Source organism: Tamandua tetradactyla, chromosome 2 (genome assembly GCF_023851605.1).
Source record: "Tamandua tetradactyla isolate mTamTet1 chromosome 2, mTamTet1.pri, whole genome shotgun sequence".
NCBI classification, from domain to species: domain Eukaryota; kingdom Metazoa; phylum Chordata; class Mammalia; order Pilosa; family Myrmecophagidae; genus Tamandua; species Tamandua tetradactyla.
The window spans coordinates 135,945,071-135,963,008 of record NC_135328.1 but is presented as its reverse complement, the minus strand read 5'-3'; the positions used below and the strand labels follow the sequence as shown (position 1 = coordinate 135,963,008).

At 36.6% G+C, this 17,938-nt stretch overlaps 1 protein-coding gene across 1 annotated transcript in view; it reads left to right on the top strand.

The window, feature by feature from the left end:
• Positions 1-17,938, top strand: part of DNAH14 (dynein axonemal heavy chain 14) — a gene marked incomplete at its 5' end in the record, with an annotated part of 509,245 nt that overhangs the window by 255,690 nt on the left and 235,617 nt on the right. The window contains one exon of the mRNA XM_077129892.1: positions 15,362-15,577. Within this exon, the coding sequence (XP_076986007.1) occupies positions 15,362-15,577 (216 nt within the window). The remainder of the gene's footprint in view (positions 1-15,361; positions 15,578-17,938) is intronic.

Below are 17,938 nucleotides of genomic sequence, written 5' to 3'. Positions count from 1 at the left end.
GGTATAATTTTACCAAGTACTGCCAGGACACTCTCCAGGATGGCTGTGCTAGCTTATGAATCCATAAGCAGTTCTTTGGAATTTATATAAATAAATATATTTAATATTTATTTATTATAACCTTATTTTTGTCTACATAGTGAACCCATTTTACCAGTGCCATTGCCCCCACTGACAAGTGAAGTCACATCTTTTCAGATACTACATTCAGAAATATACTTGTTTCTTTTTCTCGTCCTGTGCCAGACTACACTACTTTTATTACCATGGCTTTATACTCAATAGAGCAAGAATCTCCTTTGTAGTAGTTAGGCTGCCACTAGATCAATAATAGAAGCTGACACAAGTAGAATTTTTAAAAATATTTTTAAGATAAACAATGAACAGACCTACACGCATTCTTGACATACAAACATTCTTGATGTGGTTACAATCAATGACTCACAATACCATCACATAGTTCACTTTTTTTGAATATTTGCATCTCTCCAGCAAAAGAAAAAAGTCATACGTCATACCCTTTACCACTCCCTTTCATTGACCACTAGTATTTCCATCTACTCTATTTTAACATTTGTTCACCCTCTTATTTGTCTGTTTTTTTATCCATAGTTTTTACTCATCTGTCCATATGATAGATGAAAGGAGCATCAGACACAAGGTTTTCACAATCACACAGTCACATTGTGAAAGTTATGTCATTATACAATCATCTTCAAGAAACATGGCTACTGGAACACAGTTCTACAGTTTTAGGTACTTCTCTCTAGCCACTCTAATTCGTCACAAACTCAAAAGGGGATATCTGTATAATGCATAAGAATAACCTCCAGGGTAGTCTCTCGGCTCTGAAATCTCTCAGCCACTGACACCTTATTTTGTCTCATTTCTCTCTTTTTCTCAATCCCTTGATGCTGAATCCCAGTTTATTCTAGGATTTCTGACCTACATTGCCAGGAAAATTTACACCCTTGGGAGTCCTATCCCACATAGAGAAGGGGAGGGCAGTGAGCTCGCTTGCTGTGTTGTCTGAGAGAAAGAGAGGCCACATCTAAACAACAAAAGAAGTTCTCTTGGGGTAACTCTTAAACCTAATTTTAAATAGGCTTAGCCTGTCCTTTGCAGGAATAAGTTTCATAGGAACAAACCTCAAGATTGAGGGCTCAGCCTATTGATTTGGTGGGACCCACTGCTTTCGAGAACATCAGGAATTCCCCAAATGGGGAAGTCCCCCAAGGGGGCTTTGCAAGTACTTCTTCACTGTTCTCATCACTCTGGGATGTATCAGGGCATCACACTAACCTGGGCAAACCTACAAAATCTCATGCCCTATTCAAGGTTCCATGTACTTATGGTGTTCAATTAATCTGTCCATATAAGTTAAATTAGGAAATGCGCTAGTCAAAATATAAATTTTGTACCAAATAAACAGTTCTTGCTTTAGTCTCACACAGAACTTGAATTTTTAAAATATGAATGACTATCTATTTTCAACACCCTGCAATATTGACATTCCTTTTTTCTTTCTCACACAAAAACATTTTTTAATTTGTACATTTAGTCACTATCTTTGTATACCCAGGCATTCCTAGATTATACCATCTCATTCTTTATTGTCTGTTTCCTTCTGGTTTCATATGTGCCCCCAGCCCTCCTCCCCCTATCATTCTCACACTCAGCTTCATTCATTGTACTTACATTATTATGCTGCAATCAGGTAGTATTGTGCTATCCATTTCTGAATTTTTACAGTCAGTCCTGTTGCAAAATCTGTATCCCTTCAGCTCCAATTACCTGATCTCTACCCTATTTCTGTCTCCTGATAACCTCTGTTCTTAACTGAAATTCTCCAAGCTCACTCATTATTGTTGGTTCACATCAGTGAGACCATACAGTATCTGTCCTTTTGTTTCTGGCTAATCTCACTCAGCATAATGTCCTCAAGGTCCATCCATGTTGTTACATGCTTCATGACATTATTCTGTTTTACAGTTGCATAATATTCCATAATATGTATATACCATAGCTTGTTTAGCCTCTCATCTGTTGATGGACATTTGGGCGATTTCCATCTCTTGGCAATTGTAAATAATGCTTCTATAAACATTGGTGTGTAAATGTCCATTTGTTTCAAATGTCAATTTGTTTCCTTGTCCTCATGTCCTCTGAATAGATACCTAGCAGTGGTATTGCTGGATCATATAGCAATTCTTTACTTAGCTTCCTGAGGAACTGCCAATCTGCCTTCCACAACAGTTGTACCATTTTACATTCCCACCAACAGTGAATAAGTGTGCCTCTTTCTTCACATCCTCTCCAACACTTGCTGTTTTCTGTTTTATTGATAATAGCCATTTGATGAGTGTTGGATGATATCTCATTGTGGTTTTGATTTGCATTTCCCTAATAGCCAGAGAAGTTGAGCATCTTTTCATGTGCCTGCCATTTGTATTTCCACTTCTGACAAATGCCTATTCGTGTCTTTTGCCCATTTTTAATTGGGGTGTTTGTCTTTTTGTTGTTGAGTTGAACAATCTCTGTATATTCTGGATACTAGACCCTTATCTGATATGTTGTTTCCAAATATTGTCTCCCACAGTGTAGGCTGCCTTTTTACCTTCTTGACAAAATTATTTGATGTACAGAAATGTTTAATTTTGAAAGGTTCCCATTTATGTATTTCTTTCTTCATTGCTCATGCTTTGGGTGTAAGATCTAGGAAACCACCATCTATTGCAAGTTTTATAAGATATTTCCCTACATTTTCTTCTAAAAGTTTTTGGTCTTAGGTGTAATGTTTAGATCTTTGATCCATTTTGAGTTAATTTTTGTATAAGGTGTGAAATATGGATCCCCTTTCATTCTTTTGCATATAGATATCCAATTTTCCAAGCACCATTTTTTGAAGAGACTGTTCTGTCCCAGGTAAGCTGGCTGGACCACCTTATCAAAGATCAATTGTCCATAGATGAGAGGGTCTATATGTGAACACTGTTTTTGCTTCCGTTGGTCAGTACATCTGTCTTTATGCCAGTACCATGCTTTTTTGACTACTGTAGCTTCATAATATGCCATAAAATCAGGTAGTATGAGACCTCCAATTTCATTTTTCATTCTCAAACTTTTTTAGCTATTTGGAGCACCCTGCCCTTCCAAATAAATTTGGTTATTGGATTTTCTATTTCTGCAAAGTAAGTTTTTGGGGTTTTAATTGATATTGCATTGAATCTATAAATCAATTTTGGTGGAATTGACATCTTAACTATATTTAGTCTTCCAGTCCATGAACATGGTATGCCCTCCCATTTATTTAGGTCTACTGTGATTTCTTTTAGCAGTTTTCTTAGTAGTTTTCTTTTTTTTTTATTAATTAAAAAAAATTAACAAAACATTTAGAAATCATTCCATTCTACATGTACAATCAGTAATTCTTAATATCATCACATAGTTGCATATTCATCATTTCTTAGTACATTTGCATTGATTTAGAAAAAGAAATAAAAAGACAACAGAATAAGAATTAAAACGATAATAGAGAGAAAAAAAAACCTATACCTCACATGCAGCTTCATTCAATGTTTTAACATAATTGCATTACAATTAGGTAGTATTGTGCTGTCCATTTCTGAGTTTTTATATCCAGTCCTGTTGCACAGTCTGTATCCCTTCAGCTCCAATTACCCCTTCTCTTTTTTTTTTTAATTAATGGAAAAAAAGAAATTAACCCAACATTTAGAAATCATACCATTCTACATATGCAATCAGTAATTCTTAACATCATCACATAGATGCATGATCATCGTTTCTTAGTACATTTGCATCCCTTTAGAAGAACTAGCAACACAACTGAAAAAGATATAGAATGTTAATATAGAGAAAAAAATAAAAGTAATAATAGTAAAAACAAAACAAAACAAAACAAAAACCTGTAGCTCAGATGCAGCTACATTCAGTGTTTTAACATGATTACTTTACACTTAGGTATTATTCTGCTGTCCATTTTTGAGTTTTTGTATCTAGTCCTGTTGCACAGTCTGTATCCCTTCAGATCCAATTGCCCATTATCTTACCCTGTTTCTACCTCCTGCTGGACTCTGTTACCAATGACATATTCCAAATTTATTCTCGAATGTCCGTTCACATCAGTGGGACCATACAGTATTTGTCCTTTAGTTTTTGGCTAGACTCACTCAGCATAATGTTCTCTAGGTCCATCTATGTTATTACATGCTTCATAAGTTTATCCTGTCTTAAAGCTGCATAATATTCCATCGTATGTATATACCACAGTTTGTTTAGCCACTCGTCTGTTGATGGACATTTTGGCTGTTTCCATCTCTTTGCAATTGTAAATAACACTGCTATAAACATTGGTGTGCAAATGTCCGTTTGAGTTTTTGCCCTTAATTCCTTTGAGTAGATTCCCAGCAATGGTATTGCTGGGTCGTATGGCAATTCTATATTCAGCTTTTTGAGGAACCGCCAAACTGCCTTCCACAGTGGTTGCACCATTTGACATTTCCACCAACAGTGGATAAGTGTGCCTCTTTCACCGCATCCTCTCCAGCACTTGTCATTTTCTGTTTTGTTGATAATGGCCATTCTGGTGGGTGTGAGATGATATCTCATTGTGGTTTTGATTTGCATTTCTCTAATGGCCAGGGACATTGAGCATCTCTTCATGTGCCTTTTCGCCATTTGTATTTCCTCTTCTGAGAGGTGTCTATTCAAGTCTTTTTCACATTTTGTAATTGGGTTGGCTGTCTTTTTGTTGTTGAGTTGAACAATCTCTTTATAAATTCTGGATACTAGACCTTTATCTGATATGTCATTTCCAAATATTGTCTCCCATTGTGTAGGCTGTCTTTCTATTTTCTTGATGAAGTTCTTTGATGCAAAAAGTGTTTAATTTTGAGGAGTTCCCATTTATTTATTTCCTTCTTCAGTGCTCTTGCTTTAGGTTTAAGGTCCATAAAACCGCCTCCAATTGTAAGATTCATAAGATATCTCCCTACATTTTCCTCTAACTGTTTTATGGTCTTAGACCTAATGTTTAGATCTTTGATCCATTTTGAGTTAACTTTTGTGTAGGGTGTGAGATATGGGTCTTCTTTCATTCTTTTGCATATGGAATATCCAGTTCTCTAGGCACCATTTATTGAAGAGACTGTTCTGTCCCAGGTGAGTTGGCTTGACTGCCTTATCAAAGATCAAATGTCCATAGATGAGAGGGTCTATATCTGAGCACTCTATTCGATTCCATTGGTCGATCTATCTATCTTTATGCCAATACCATGCTGTTTTGACCACTGTGGCTTCATAATATGCCTTAAAGTCAGGCAGTGCAAGACCTCCAGCTTCGTTTTTTTTCCTCAAGATGTTTTTCGCAATTCGGGGCACCCTGCCCTTCCAGATAAATTTGCTTATTGGTTTTTCTATTTCTGAAAAATAAGTTGTTGGGATTTTGATTGGTATTGCATTGAATCTGTAAATCAATTTAGGTAGGATTGATATCTTAACTATATTTAGTCTTCCAATCCATGAACATGGTATGCCCTTCCATCTATTTAGGTCTTCTGTGATTTCTTTTAGCAGTTTTTTTGTAGTTTTCTTTATATAGGTTTTTTTGTCTCTTTAGTTAAATTTATTCCTAGGTATTTTATTCTTTTAGTTGCAATTGTAAATGGGATTCGTTTCTTGATTTCCCCCTCAGCTTGTTCATTGCTAGTGTATAGAAATGCTACAGATTTTTGAATGTTGATCTTGTAACCTGCTACTTTGCTGTACTCATTTATTAGCTCTAGTAGTTTTGTTGTGGATTTTTCCAGGTTTTCAACGTATAGTATCATATCGTCTGCAAACAGTGATAGTTTTACTTCTTCCTTTCCAATTTTGATGCCTTGTATTTCTTTTTCTTGTCTAATTGCTCTGGCTAGAACCTCCAACACAATGTTGAATAATAGTGGTGATAGTGGACATCCTTGTCTTGTTCCTGATCTTAGGGGAAAGTTTTCAATTTTTCCCCATTGAGGATGATATTAGCTGTGGGTTTTTCATATATTCCCTCTATCATTTTAAGGAAGTTCCCTTGTATTCCTATCTTTTGAAGTGTTTTGAACAGGAAAGGATGTTGAATCTTGTGAAATGCCTTCTCTGCATCAATTGAGATGATCATGTGATTTTTCTGCTTTGATTTGTTGATATGGTGTATTACACTAATTGATTTTCTTATGTTGAACCATCCTTGCATACCTGGGATGAATCCTACTTGGTCATGATGTATAATTCTTTTAATGTGTTGTTGGATACGATTTGCTAGAATTTTATTGAGGATTTTTGCATCTATATTCATTAGAGGGATTGGCCTGTAGTTTTCTTTTTTTGTAATATCTTTGCCTGGTTTTGGTATGAGGGTGATGTTGGCTTCATAGAATGAATTAGGTAGTTTTCCCTCCACTTCGATTTTTTTGAAGAGTTTGAAGAGAATTGGTACTAATTCTTTCTGGAATGTTTGGTAGAATTCACATGTGAAGCCATCTGGTCCTGGACTTTTCTTTTTAGGAAGCTTTTGAATGACTACTTCAATTTCTTTACTTGTGATTGGTTTGTTGAGGTCATCTATTTCTTCTTGAGTCAAAGTTGGTTGTTCATGTCTTTCCAGGAACCCGTCCATTTCCTCTAAATTGTTGTATTTATTAGCGTAAAGTTGTTCATAGTATCCTGTTATTACCTCCTTTATTTCTGTGAGGTCAGTAGTTATGTCTCCTCTTCCATTTCTGATCTTATTTATTTGCATCCTCTCTCTTCTTCTTTTTGTCAATCTTGCTAAGGTCCCATCAATCTTATTGATTTTCTCATAGAACCAACTTCTGGTCTTATTGATTTTCTCTATTGTTTTCAATTTCATTTATTTCTGCTCTAATCTTTGTTATTTCTTTCCTTTTGCTTGCTTTGGGTTTAGTTTCTTGTTCTTTCTCCAGTTCTTCCAAGTAGACAGTTAATTCCTGCATTTTTGCCTTTTCTTCTTTTCAGATATAGGCATTTAGGGCAATAAATTTCCCTCTTAGCACTGCCTTTGCTGCGTCCCATAAGTTTTGAAATGTTGTGTTTTCATTTTCATTCGCCTCGAGGTATTTGCTAATTTCTCTAGCAATTTCTTCTTTGACCCAGTCGTTGTTTAAGAGTGTGTTGTTGAGCCTCCACGTATTTGTGAATTTTCTGGCACTCCGCCTATTATTGATTTCCAACTTCATTCCTTTATGATCTGAGAAAGTGTTGTGTATGATTTCAATCTTTTTAAATTTGTTAAGACTTGCTTTGTGACCCAGCATATAGTCTATCTTTGAGAATGATCCATGAGCACTTGAGAAAAAGATTTATCCTGCTGATGTGGGATGTAATGTCCTATAGATGTCTGTTAAGTCTAGCTCATTTATAGTAATATTCAGATTCTCTATTTCTTTATTGATCCTCTGTCTAGATGTTCTGTCCATTGATGAGAGTGGTGAATTGAAGTCTCCAACTATTATGGTATATGAGTCTATTTCCCTTTTCAGTGTTTGCAGTGTATTACTCACGTATTTTGGGGCATTCTGGTTCGGTGCGTAAATATTTATGATTTTTATGTCTTCTTGTTTAATTGTTCCTTTTATTAGTATATAGTGTCCTTCTTTGTCTCTTTTAACTGTTTTACATTTGAGATCTAATTTGTTGGATATTTGTATAGCCACTCCTGCTCTTTTATGGTTGTTATTTGCATGAAATATCTTTTCCCAACCTTTGACTTTCAACCTATGTTTATCTTTGGGTCTAAGATGTGTTTCCTGTAGACAGCATATGGAAGGATCCTGTTTTTTAATCCATTCTGCCATTCTATGTCTTTTGATTGGGGAATTCAGTCCATTAACATTTAGTGTTATTACTGTTTGGATAATATTTTCCTCTACCATTTTGCCTTTTGTATTATATATATCATATCTGACTTTCCTTCTTTCTACACTTTACTCCATACCTCTCTCCTCTGTCTTTTCGGTTCTGACTCTAGTGCTCCCTTTAGTATTTCTTTCAGAGCTGGTCTCTTGGTCACAAATTCTCTCAGTGACTTTTTGTTTGAGAATGTTTTAATTTCTCCCTCATTTTTGAAGGACAATTTTGCTGGATATAGGAGTCTTGGTTGGCAGTTTTTCTCTTTAAAAAAAATAATTTAAATATATCATCCCACTGTCTTCTAGCCTCCCTGGTTTCTGCTGAGAAATCTACACATAGTCTTATTGGGTTTCCCTTGTATGTGATGGATTGTTTTTCTCTTGCTGCTTTCAAGATCCTCCCTTTCTCTTTGACCTCTGACATTCTAACTAGTAAGTGTCTTGGAGAACGCCTATTTGGGTCTAATCTCTTTGGGGTGCGCTGCACTTCTTGGATCTATAATTTTAGGTCTTTCATAAGAGTTGGGAAATTTTCAGTGATAATTTCTTCCATTAGTTTTTCTCCTCCTTTTCCCTTCTCTTCTCCTTCTGGGACACCCACAACATGTATATTTGTGCGCTTCATATTGTCCTTGAGTTCCCTGATACCCTGTTCAAATTTTTCCATTCTTTTCCCGATAGTTTCTGTTTGTTTTTGGAATTCAGATGTTCCATCCTCCAAATCACTAATTCTATCTTCTGTCTCTTTGAATCTATCATTGTAGGTATCCATTGTTTTTTCTATCTTTTCTACTTTGTCCTTCACTTCCATAAATTCTGTGATTTGTTTTTTCGGTTTTTCTATTTCTTCTTTATGTTCAGCCCATGTCTTCTTCATGTCCTCCCTCAATTTATCGATTTCGTTTTTGAAGAGGTTTTCCATTTCTGTTCGTATATTCAGCATTAGTTGTCTCAGCTCCTGTATCTCATTTGAACTATTGGTTTCTTCCTTTGAATGGGCCATATTTTCAATTTTTTGAGCGTGATCCGTTATCTTCTGCTGGCATCTGTGCATTTAGACAGATTTCCCTGGGTGTTGGATCCAAAAGTTTGGAGGACTTTTCTGTGAAATCTGTGGGTTCTGTTTTTCTTATCCTGCCCAGTAGGTGGCGCTCGTGGCACACGTTTGTCTGCGGGTCCCACCAGTAAAAGGTGCTGTGGGTCCTTTAACTTTGGAAAACTCTCGCCGTCCGGGAGGTTAGCTAGCCGAAGCGGCTTGGAAGAGTGCCAGCCGGCCCGGGGTCCGAACGCGGGGAGGGTCGCTGGCCGCCGCAGCCCGGGAAAGCGCCTGTCTGAATTTCCTAGTCGGCCCGGGGCGCCAAGCGTGGCGGGAAGGCGCCAGCTGCAGCGGCCCGCCCAGGAGAGTGCACCGTTCCCGGGGAGTCACGGGTTTGGAAGGGGTCACCCCCCGTCACCGTTCTCCGCGGCCTGGGGATTTCCGATCCAATTCTCTCAGTTGGTCCGTGGGGCCGCGCGTGGTGTGGGCGCCAGCCGCCGCGGTTTGAGGCGACCGCCTGTCCAATTCTCCCAGCTGGCCCGGGAAGGGGGAAGGGAGTGACTCCGCCCGCTTGCCGCCCCGCCCGGTGAAGCCCTCGCCCCTCGGCAATCTCACCAGAGAGGATTCTCTCAGCCAGCCAGCCATTCCAGGATGGGGTATGCTGTCTTTTTTATCTCTGTCGTGGCTTTGGGAGCTGTTCTGTATCGTTTCTACTCCCTTAGTAGCTATTCTGGAGGAGAAACTAAGCTCCGTGCGTCTTACTAAGTCGCCATCTTCTCCGGAAGTCTTTTACATACTTGCATGTGCACAGAATATTTCTTGAACAATGAGAGGAATCTCTTCATCCAATCAGTTGGAGGCCTCAAAGTGAGAACGGAGGATTTCAGCATTCAGAAAGAAAAATCTCCATGCCTACTTCAGCCAGAAAACTTTTCCCGGGGAATTATGCATCTGCATCATTGGAGTTTCCAACTTGCAACTTCATATAATCAAGCTGAAAAGTTCTAGTACCTTCCTTCTCTTCTCTTTACCTTTTCTAAATCTTACTTCACTTCATTCATTGCGATCCCGTTAGGATTCTTGGGCTTCCCTGGGGTTCCACGCTGCCAATCTATGGCCAAGAGATCCTGGACACTGCATTCACTGCAAGCAAATGTGAAAATCCTTAAATTGCTGGCCTCAGTGTTCCCATGTCAACTGGCAAATGCTCAGGTTGGAGATCTTGAAGGCCAAAGGCTCAGCCGGACTCCTGCTCAGAACTCGGCAGGTGTTTGCACCGCGGGCCCAGGCGGAAGGCCAGTAGTTTTCTTTGTATAGATCTTTTGTATCCTTAATTAAATTTATTCCTGAATGTTTTATTCTTTTGATTGCAATTATAAATGGAATTTTTTTCTTGATTTCCCCCTCAGATTGTGCATTACTAGTGTATAGAAACACTACAGATTTTTGAGTGTTGATATTGTAACCTGCCACTGTGCTGTACTCATTTATTAGCTCTAGTAGTTTTGCTGTGGATTTTCAGTAACACAGGTAGAATTTTAATTCTCTCTCACATAAGTCTGGGAAAGTGTATAAGACTGTTATGATAATTCCACAACTGTCCTAAAATTCTGGGCTCAGTTAAATGTTTCCCTTCTCTTAATTTTGGCCCCTCAATACCTGATTGCCTTGGTACTCCTCCAGTATCTTCAAGTTACTTTCATTTTTGTTGGAACCAGCTTTTCTGGTTGTTTTCAGCAGGAAGATTATTTTCTGCCCTCATTTTCCACATTCCAACTAGTAGGAAGGGATAAAGTGAAAGAGGGCAGACCCTATTATTTTGTGAGCATGATTCGGAAGCTGTGAACATCAATTTCATTCATGTGTCTACAATGAAGACTGAGAAATGCTATTTTCTGAACAGTGAGGTGCCCAGCAAACAATGTTATTGCTCTGAAAGAAGAAGAAAATATTTTTTAAATTGCCTAAATAGATCATGATAGCTAATCTATATAAATTTTAGAACTAATTAGTCAACTTATGTCAAAATCCCATAAATAATAGTTTTATAAGCTATAAATTTATAAATGATGCTGATTTGAAGCTGTTATGTATCCAGAAAAGTCGTGTCCTTTCTCCTGATCCAGTCTGGTGGGGGCAGAATGTTTCTTTTAATCCCGATTCACTATTGTGGGGTGGAAACTTTGATTGGGTTGCTTCCATGGAGATGTGACACATCCAGTTGTTGGTGGGACCTTTTGATTGGGTTGTTTCCATGGAAATGTGATACACCCAATTGTGTGACCTTTTGATTAGATGGTGATGTGAATCTATTCATTCAAGGTGTGTCTTGATTAGTTTACTAGAGTCCTTTAAAAGGGGAAACATTTTGGAGAAAAATAAGAGCAACACATACAGACACTTGGAGAATAGTCACTTCAGAGCTGACAAAGACACGAATGTTTGGAGATGTTTGGAATGCCAACAGAGAGAGCAGATGCCTTGACATGGACCAAGCCCAGCAGATGTTGCCATGTGCCTTCCCATGAGATGCTAAGCAAGCCAGACACAGAGTTGTATATTGGAGGAACTAGGTACAGACCCCCAGAATTTATAGAAGAAACCACTGATATCAGAAGCTAGAAGCAAAAGAACCAGGAACAAGGACCAGCAGATGGCAGCCACGTGCCTTCCCATATGACAGACATCAGATTTTCTTGATGAAATCTTTTTTCTGGATGCCTTAGTTTGGACATTTTTGTAGTCTTAGAACTGTAAACTTGTGACTTAAGTTCTCTTTATTAAAGGCAACTGATTTACAGTATATTGCATTCCAGCAGCTTTAACATACTAAAACAGATTTTGGTACCAGCGAAGTAGACTGCTGTGGTTTGCAAATACCAAATATGTTAGGGTGACTTTTTTAAATGGATAAGGGGAAAATTCTGAAAGAGTTGTGAGGCACTTGATAGAGAAGGCCTAGAATGCTTTGAAGAGACTGTTGGTAGAAATAGGGCCTCTGAAGATACCTCTGATGAGGCCTTAGACAGAAATGGTGAATATGTCATTGCAAACTGTGAAGGAAGGAGATCTTTGTGGATGGAAGACAGAATTTGAGAGTGATGAAGTTGGATACTTAGCTGAAGAGTCTTCCAAATTAGATGTGGAAGATGCAGTCTGGCTGCTTCTTGCAGCTTATAGTAAAATGTGATAAGGAAAGAAATAAGTTGAGAACTGAACTCTTGGGTGCAAAGAAAACAAATTTTATGGGTGGAAAATTCTGGACTTCCAAAAATGAGACCCCAGTGATAGAGCCCTACATGAGGATTTAACCAAGCATGGAAGTAATTAGCCATTACAGGACAATCAAGAATTGGATGTGAAATTACCCAGAAAGAATTTGTGGAAAGTTGTATTGTCTGATGGTTATGATCCCTGCATACTACAGAGAGAACTGACAGTGTTGTGGGCTTTGTATAAGTAGAACCATGACAGTTTGGACTAAAAAGGACAGAAAAGAGACAAATTGCAGGAAAAATGACTTCAAAGGCAGAACCATAGAGGCTAAGGTCTGAGCCCAGAAAACTCAGGCCTGGAGAGCAGACCCACCCATACACGTGGAGTGGGTGAGTTTGCCCCAGAAGCAGAGGGTAGGCCTTCTGCTTTGTTGCTCAGGAAGAGTTTTGCCACCCCAGGCCTCAGAGAGGGTAGAGCATATAAACTTGGGATTGGGGGGTGGGGTATCTGGCAATCACCCTGTTGTTCTGCGGGGGTTGAGCATGTACCCCAGAGATGGCAGAGAGCCTGATTGCTGTCCCAGTGTTTGGAGAGGGTGGAACCAAGAAAAAGGTGGTCCTCCCAATACCATTGTCATCCCAGGGTGACTGTGACATACTCGAGGCTGTGCTTTCTGAGAAACAACATCAGAGGCTTCACAGTAGGGGGGTAGAGTGCAAAAGGGTATATAAGCAATCCAGCCAGTCACTAAAAATATAAAGAAGCAAATAAGCCCCCAGAGGAGGGAAGCCAGTACCTAAAGTTGCTACAATATATTGCCAAAAATGTCCAGTTTCCAACAAAAAGTTATGAGACATGCGAGGAAACAGAAAAGTTTGCCCATACAATAGAAAATAGCAGGCAACAGGAATTGCCTGTGAAAGTGACTAGATGTTGTACTTAACAAAGACTTCAAAGTAGCCATCTTAAAAATGTCCAAAGAATGAAAAGGAACCATGATTAAAGAAGTAAAGTATTATGATAATGTCACATCAAATCAAGAATATCAGTAAAGAGATAGAAATTATTAAAAAGAACCAATGGAAATTCTGGAGGTGAAAATTACAATACCTGAAATGAACAGTTCACAAGAAGGGTTCAACAGATTTGAATGAACAGAATAAAGATAGATTGCTAAAGATTACCTGATCTGAAGAATGGAGAGAAAAAAGAAAGAAAAATGAACAGAGACTCAGAGAAATGTGGAACACCATTAAGTGCACCAACATAGTCATAATGGGTGTTAATAGGAGAGAAGAGAGAGAAAGGAACAGGAAAACTATTTGGAGGAAAAAAATGACTAGAAAAATTGTCAAATTTAGTATAAAGCATTAATCTAAATACCCAGATTGCTCCGTGAACTTCAAGTAGTGTAAATACAAAGAAATCCACAAACAGACAGTAGCATAATAAAACGCCAAAAGGGTAAGACAAGGAGAAAATATAGAAAACAACATGAGTAAATGACTCATCCCTTACAAGTGATGTATTGTTATTTTCTCAGAATGTAGGTCAATATTCTGCCATTGCTTTTTCACTTACTATATCCTGGAGGTCTTTCAGTATCAGCATATAGACAGTTTTCTCATTGTTCTTCTGTGGTTGCGTTATACTTATTGTGTCATGGTCCCATAGTTTATAACTAGTTCTTTATGGATGGGCTCTTGAATTTTTTTTTCTCATATTTTTGCTACTACAATGATATTACAGAATAACCTTGAACAAGTATAATTTTGTACTCATATGTTTTTAAATTCCAAGAAGGGAGAGTGCTGAATCTATGTATTTGCATTTCTAATTTTGACAGATATTGCCAAATTCTTGGGATTGAACCATTAGTACTATCACTAGCAGTATGAGAGTGCCTATTGTCTCACAGCCTTGACAGTCTGTTGCAAACTTTTGGATTTTTACTAATCTGACAATATTGTGATCTTAATTTACATGTCTTTAGAGATTTGCTAAGGGTTGTGTGTAAAACCCTGAAGTAATTATTGATAGAATTGTGCTCTCCAACAACTATAAAAGTAATAATTAATTCATTGAATAACAATGAATGTAATATATGAATATTATATATACAGAATTGTATATATTTAGTACATAAAATAATACATTATATAAAATATGTCCATCTATAGACTATATTTTTTGTTTCTTAAATTATTTTTGTGAATTTTTAAAATAAACATAATTTGTGAAATATATACCTAAGTGAAATTTAATTTTCACTGTTTTAAAAGATCTTCATTTTGATAAACTCACTGTCAGAAAATATGTTTTTTTATCTCATTAGACAAGCTGACTTGTTTCAGCTTACTTAATATAAAATCACAGGGTCTATAGATATTAAATTTGAGAAGAGATTACAGGGAGCTTACTTATGGTTTGTATTTCATCATTGTAAGTAATGAAATTAGAAATGCCAAATTTTTGAAAGTGTAAAATTGTGACATACGTTTCATTACATCAACATTTTGTCTGGGTGTATGCTAATGCTATCAAAGTATGAAATATCCTATTGAAAATATTACAGAGGTTTTTTTCCAAGGAAAGTATTAGATGCTGTCTTTGACTCCAGCTTTTATGTTAAAAAATGAAAATGATCCTAAAGAAAGAAACAAACTTTCCAAACAAGACATGTTTACATTCAGATTTTCTGATAAAACCTAATTAATATTTATTACCAATATTATATTATCTTTCAGTGATCTCTACAGTAGTGGGTAGATTTGTATATCATTTGGAATTATTTCACTAAAGCAAAAAAGAATTTCATCTGGAGTGACAATTCTAACCTGAAGCTTATATCTTATTCTACCTCCCCTCTGCACCTAACTCTGGCTCCAGACACATCATATTCCAGCTCATATGCTATGTTCCTGGCTAAGGCAGAATGGGACATTTTCCCCATTTTTTTTCTGCGGGTATCATTTATAGTATTAGAATTTTTAGAAATAATGATTAGTGTATTTTAGCTAATTTTAATGTGGTTTTTACTGTTTCTTGTAATTGCCACCAGTATAAAAAAATCTTTCTTTGGTGCGAAAGACGTCTCCTAAAATCTTTGGTAATAGCAGTATAAAAGCCATAAACAATTGCACTATAGTTATTGCCTTTAAAAACCACATTGGATTTTTTCCAGATTGCAGGAAGAAAAGGAAAAGTAGATATTTGTGTTTTAAATCCAAAATGTATCACTCTTGGTGAACTATATGGGCAAATGGATCCTAACACTATGGAATGGACTGATGGATTATTAGCAGCAACAATTCGAAATTATGTGTATTTTAACACTGCAAGACTCTCAAACAAAGACATCGATGTTGGGCTAAAGTCAAGAATCTCAGATTTATCTAATGTAAGTTTGATATGGAGTGAGTATATTTATTTGACTATTGCGGATTATTTAATTGCTTATCCAATGACTTGACATTAAAGCATCGTTAGATACTAAATTTAAAAGTTATTATGAACTTTTTTTAGTCAAATTCTGAACTTTATTAGAAATTTAAAGTCATAATTAAAACAGTGATAAAGATCAATGGGCTATTTGCCTATTAATTTAAATTAAGAACTTTTGCAAAGGAAGAACAGGATACATAAAAAGTTGTAAATGACAGAAATTAAAAATAATAATAAAATAATATGAACAAAAATTAATGCAACCCCAAAAATAATATAGGGCTACAAATGACAAATTCTTTTTGTTTGGATGCATATACAATATTGCCAAAACACTAGCAAAGCTGATCAAAACAATACACAAAGATCAGGAAAGGAAAGACAAAAACAGTAGTTCAACATCATCAAAGTATATGAAAATTTCAGGATAATTTTTTTTCAGTAATTGTTAAAGTTTTACAACAATAAAACGTTCACAGAAAAAAAAGAATTCTCCAAACTGATTCTACACATAATGAAAAACGTAATATTTAGCAACATGAAATAAAAAGTATTGAATTAGCATTTATAAATTCCCCCCCCCCAAGAAAGAAACAAACTAAAATTACTTCATACTGTGCTTTTTTTGGGGGGGAGAGAGGGGTGGTGCATGATCCGAGAATCAAACCTGGGTCTTCCATATGGAAGGGGTACATTCTACCACTGAACCACCCATGCACCCTGTTTCACATTGTGGTTTTTTGGTTTGTTTTTTTTTTTGGCATGGGCAGACACCAAGAATCAAACCCAAGTCTCTGGCATGGCAGGCGAGAACTCTGCCTGCCCCATATTGGGTTTTAACCAAACTTTCCCCACAGAGAAATATTCACAGAATTTTTTTTATTCTGTAAAACAGAAAAAAAATATTAACAAAACCATTTTATAAATTTATTAAGCCTTCATTTAAAAAAACAAAGAAAATAATGATAATAAGAAAGAATGTAAGCTATTTGTTAAAGAATTACAAAAATTCCATGTAAAATATTGGCATAGGGTATCCAGGAATTACTAAAGACTTACTTAAGACTAAGTTGAATTTATTAATAGTTTTAAACAGAGAAAATTTATGATATAAAATAACACAAAATAGGGCGGCCAAGGGTGCCAAGGCAGAATTCTCACCTGTCATGCTGGAGACCCGGTTTCGATTCTTGGAGTCTGCTTATGCCAAAAAAAATCGTAAAATATTTCATCGAGTTTTAGAATGGTCAGTAAACAACAGAATGAAGTTAAAGATACTTGCTTTTAAAGGAAGAGAAAGTTGATTAAGTGTGAATGAATGATGATCCAAACTAGTGATCCTGGTAGCACCAATGTACTAATAAGCAGGCAAGATTTTAAAACTGGTGTTATTAATATTTTCAGGATTTTAAAGGAAAATATGATAATGAATAAACAGGACTCTAACAGAAATGAAGACTATAAAATGGACTTTTCTAGTTTGGTAGCTGTTAGAATGCAATATACCAGAAATTTAAAAAGGGAAATTTAATAAGTTGCTAGTTTACAGTTTTAAGGCTGAAAAAAATGCCCCAATTAAAAATTAGAAATGTCCAATCTAAGGCATCCAGGGAAAGACACTTTGACTGAAGAAGGCCGACGAAGCTCAGGGTTTCTCTCTCTCAGCTGGAAGGGCACGGCATCTTCTGCTGGCTTTCTCTCCAGCTCCCTGGGAGGTGTTTTCCTTCTTCATCTCCCAAAGTCACTGGCTGGTGGACTCTCTGCTTTGTGGTGCTGCGGCATTTGCTGTTCTCTCTGCATCTCTAAATCTCCTACTTTCTCCAAAATGTTTCCTTTTTATAGGATTCCAGTAAAGTAATCAAGACCCACCCAAATGGGTGGAGACATGCCTCCAACTAATCCAGTTTAACAACCATCTTGATTAAATCATATCTCCAGGGAGATGATCTAATTACAATTTCAAACATGCAATACTGAATAGGGATTCGAAGAAACGTCTGCCTTTACAAAATGGAATTAGGATTAAAATATGTTTTTTCTAGGGTACACACATGATTTCAAACCAGCATATGGACCAAAATGGAAATTCTAGAATTTCAAAGAACAATATTTAAAATGAAAAATTCACTGGACATGATTAACAGTTGATTATAAATTTCAGAAGTAAGTCTGTGAACTTGAATGTATCAATAGAAATTATTCAGTATAAAAAAGCAGTGAGAAAAAATAAAATTAAATGAGCAGAGCCTGAGTGACCCATGGGTAATTACAAATGGACTGACATATATGTATTTGGAATTCCAGAAGAAGATGAAAG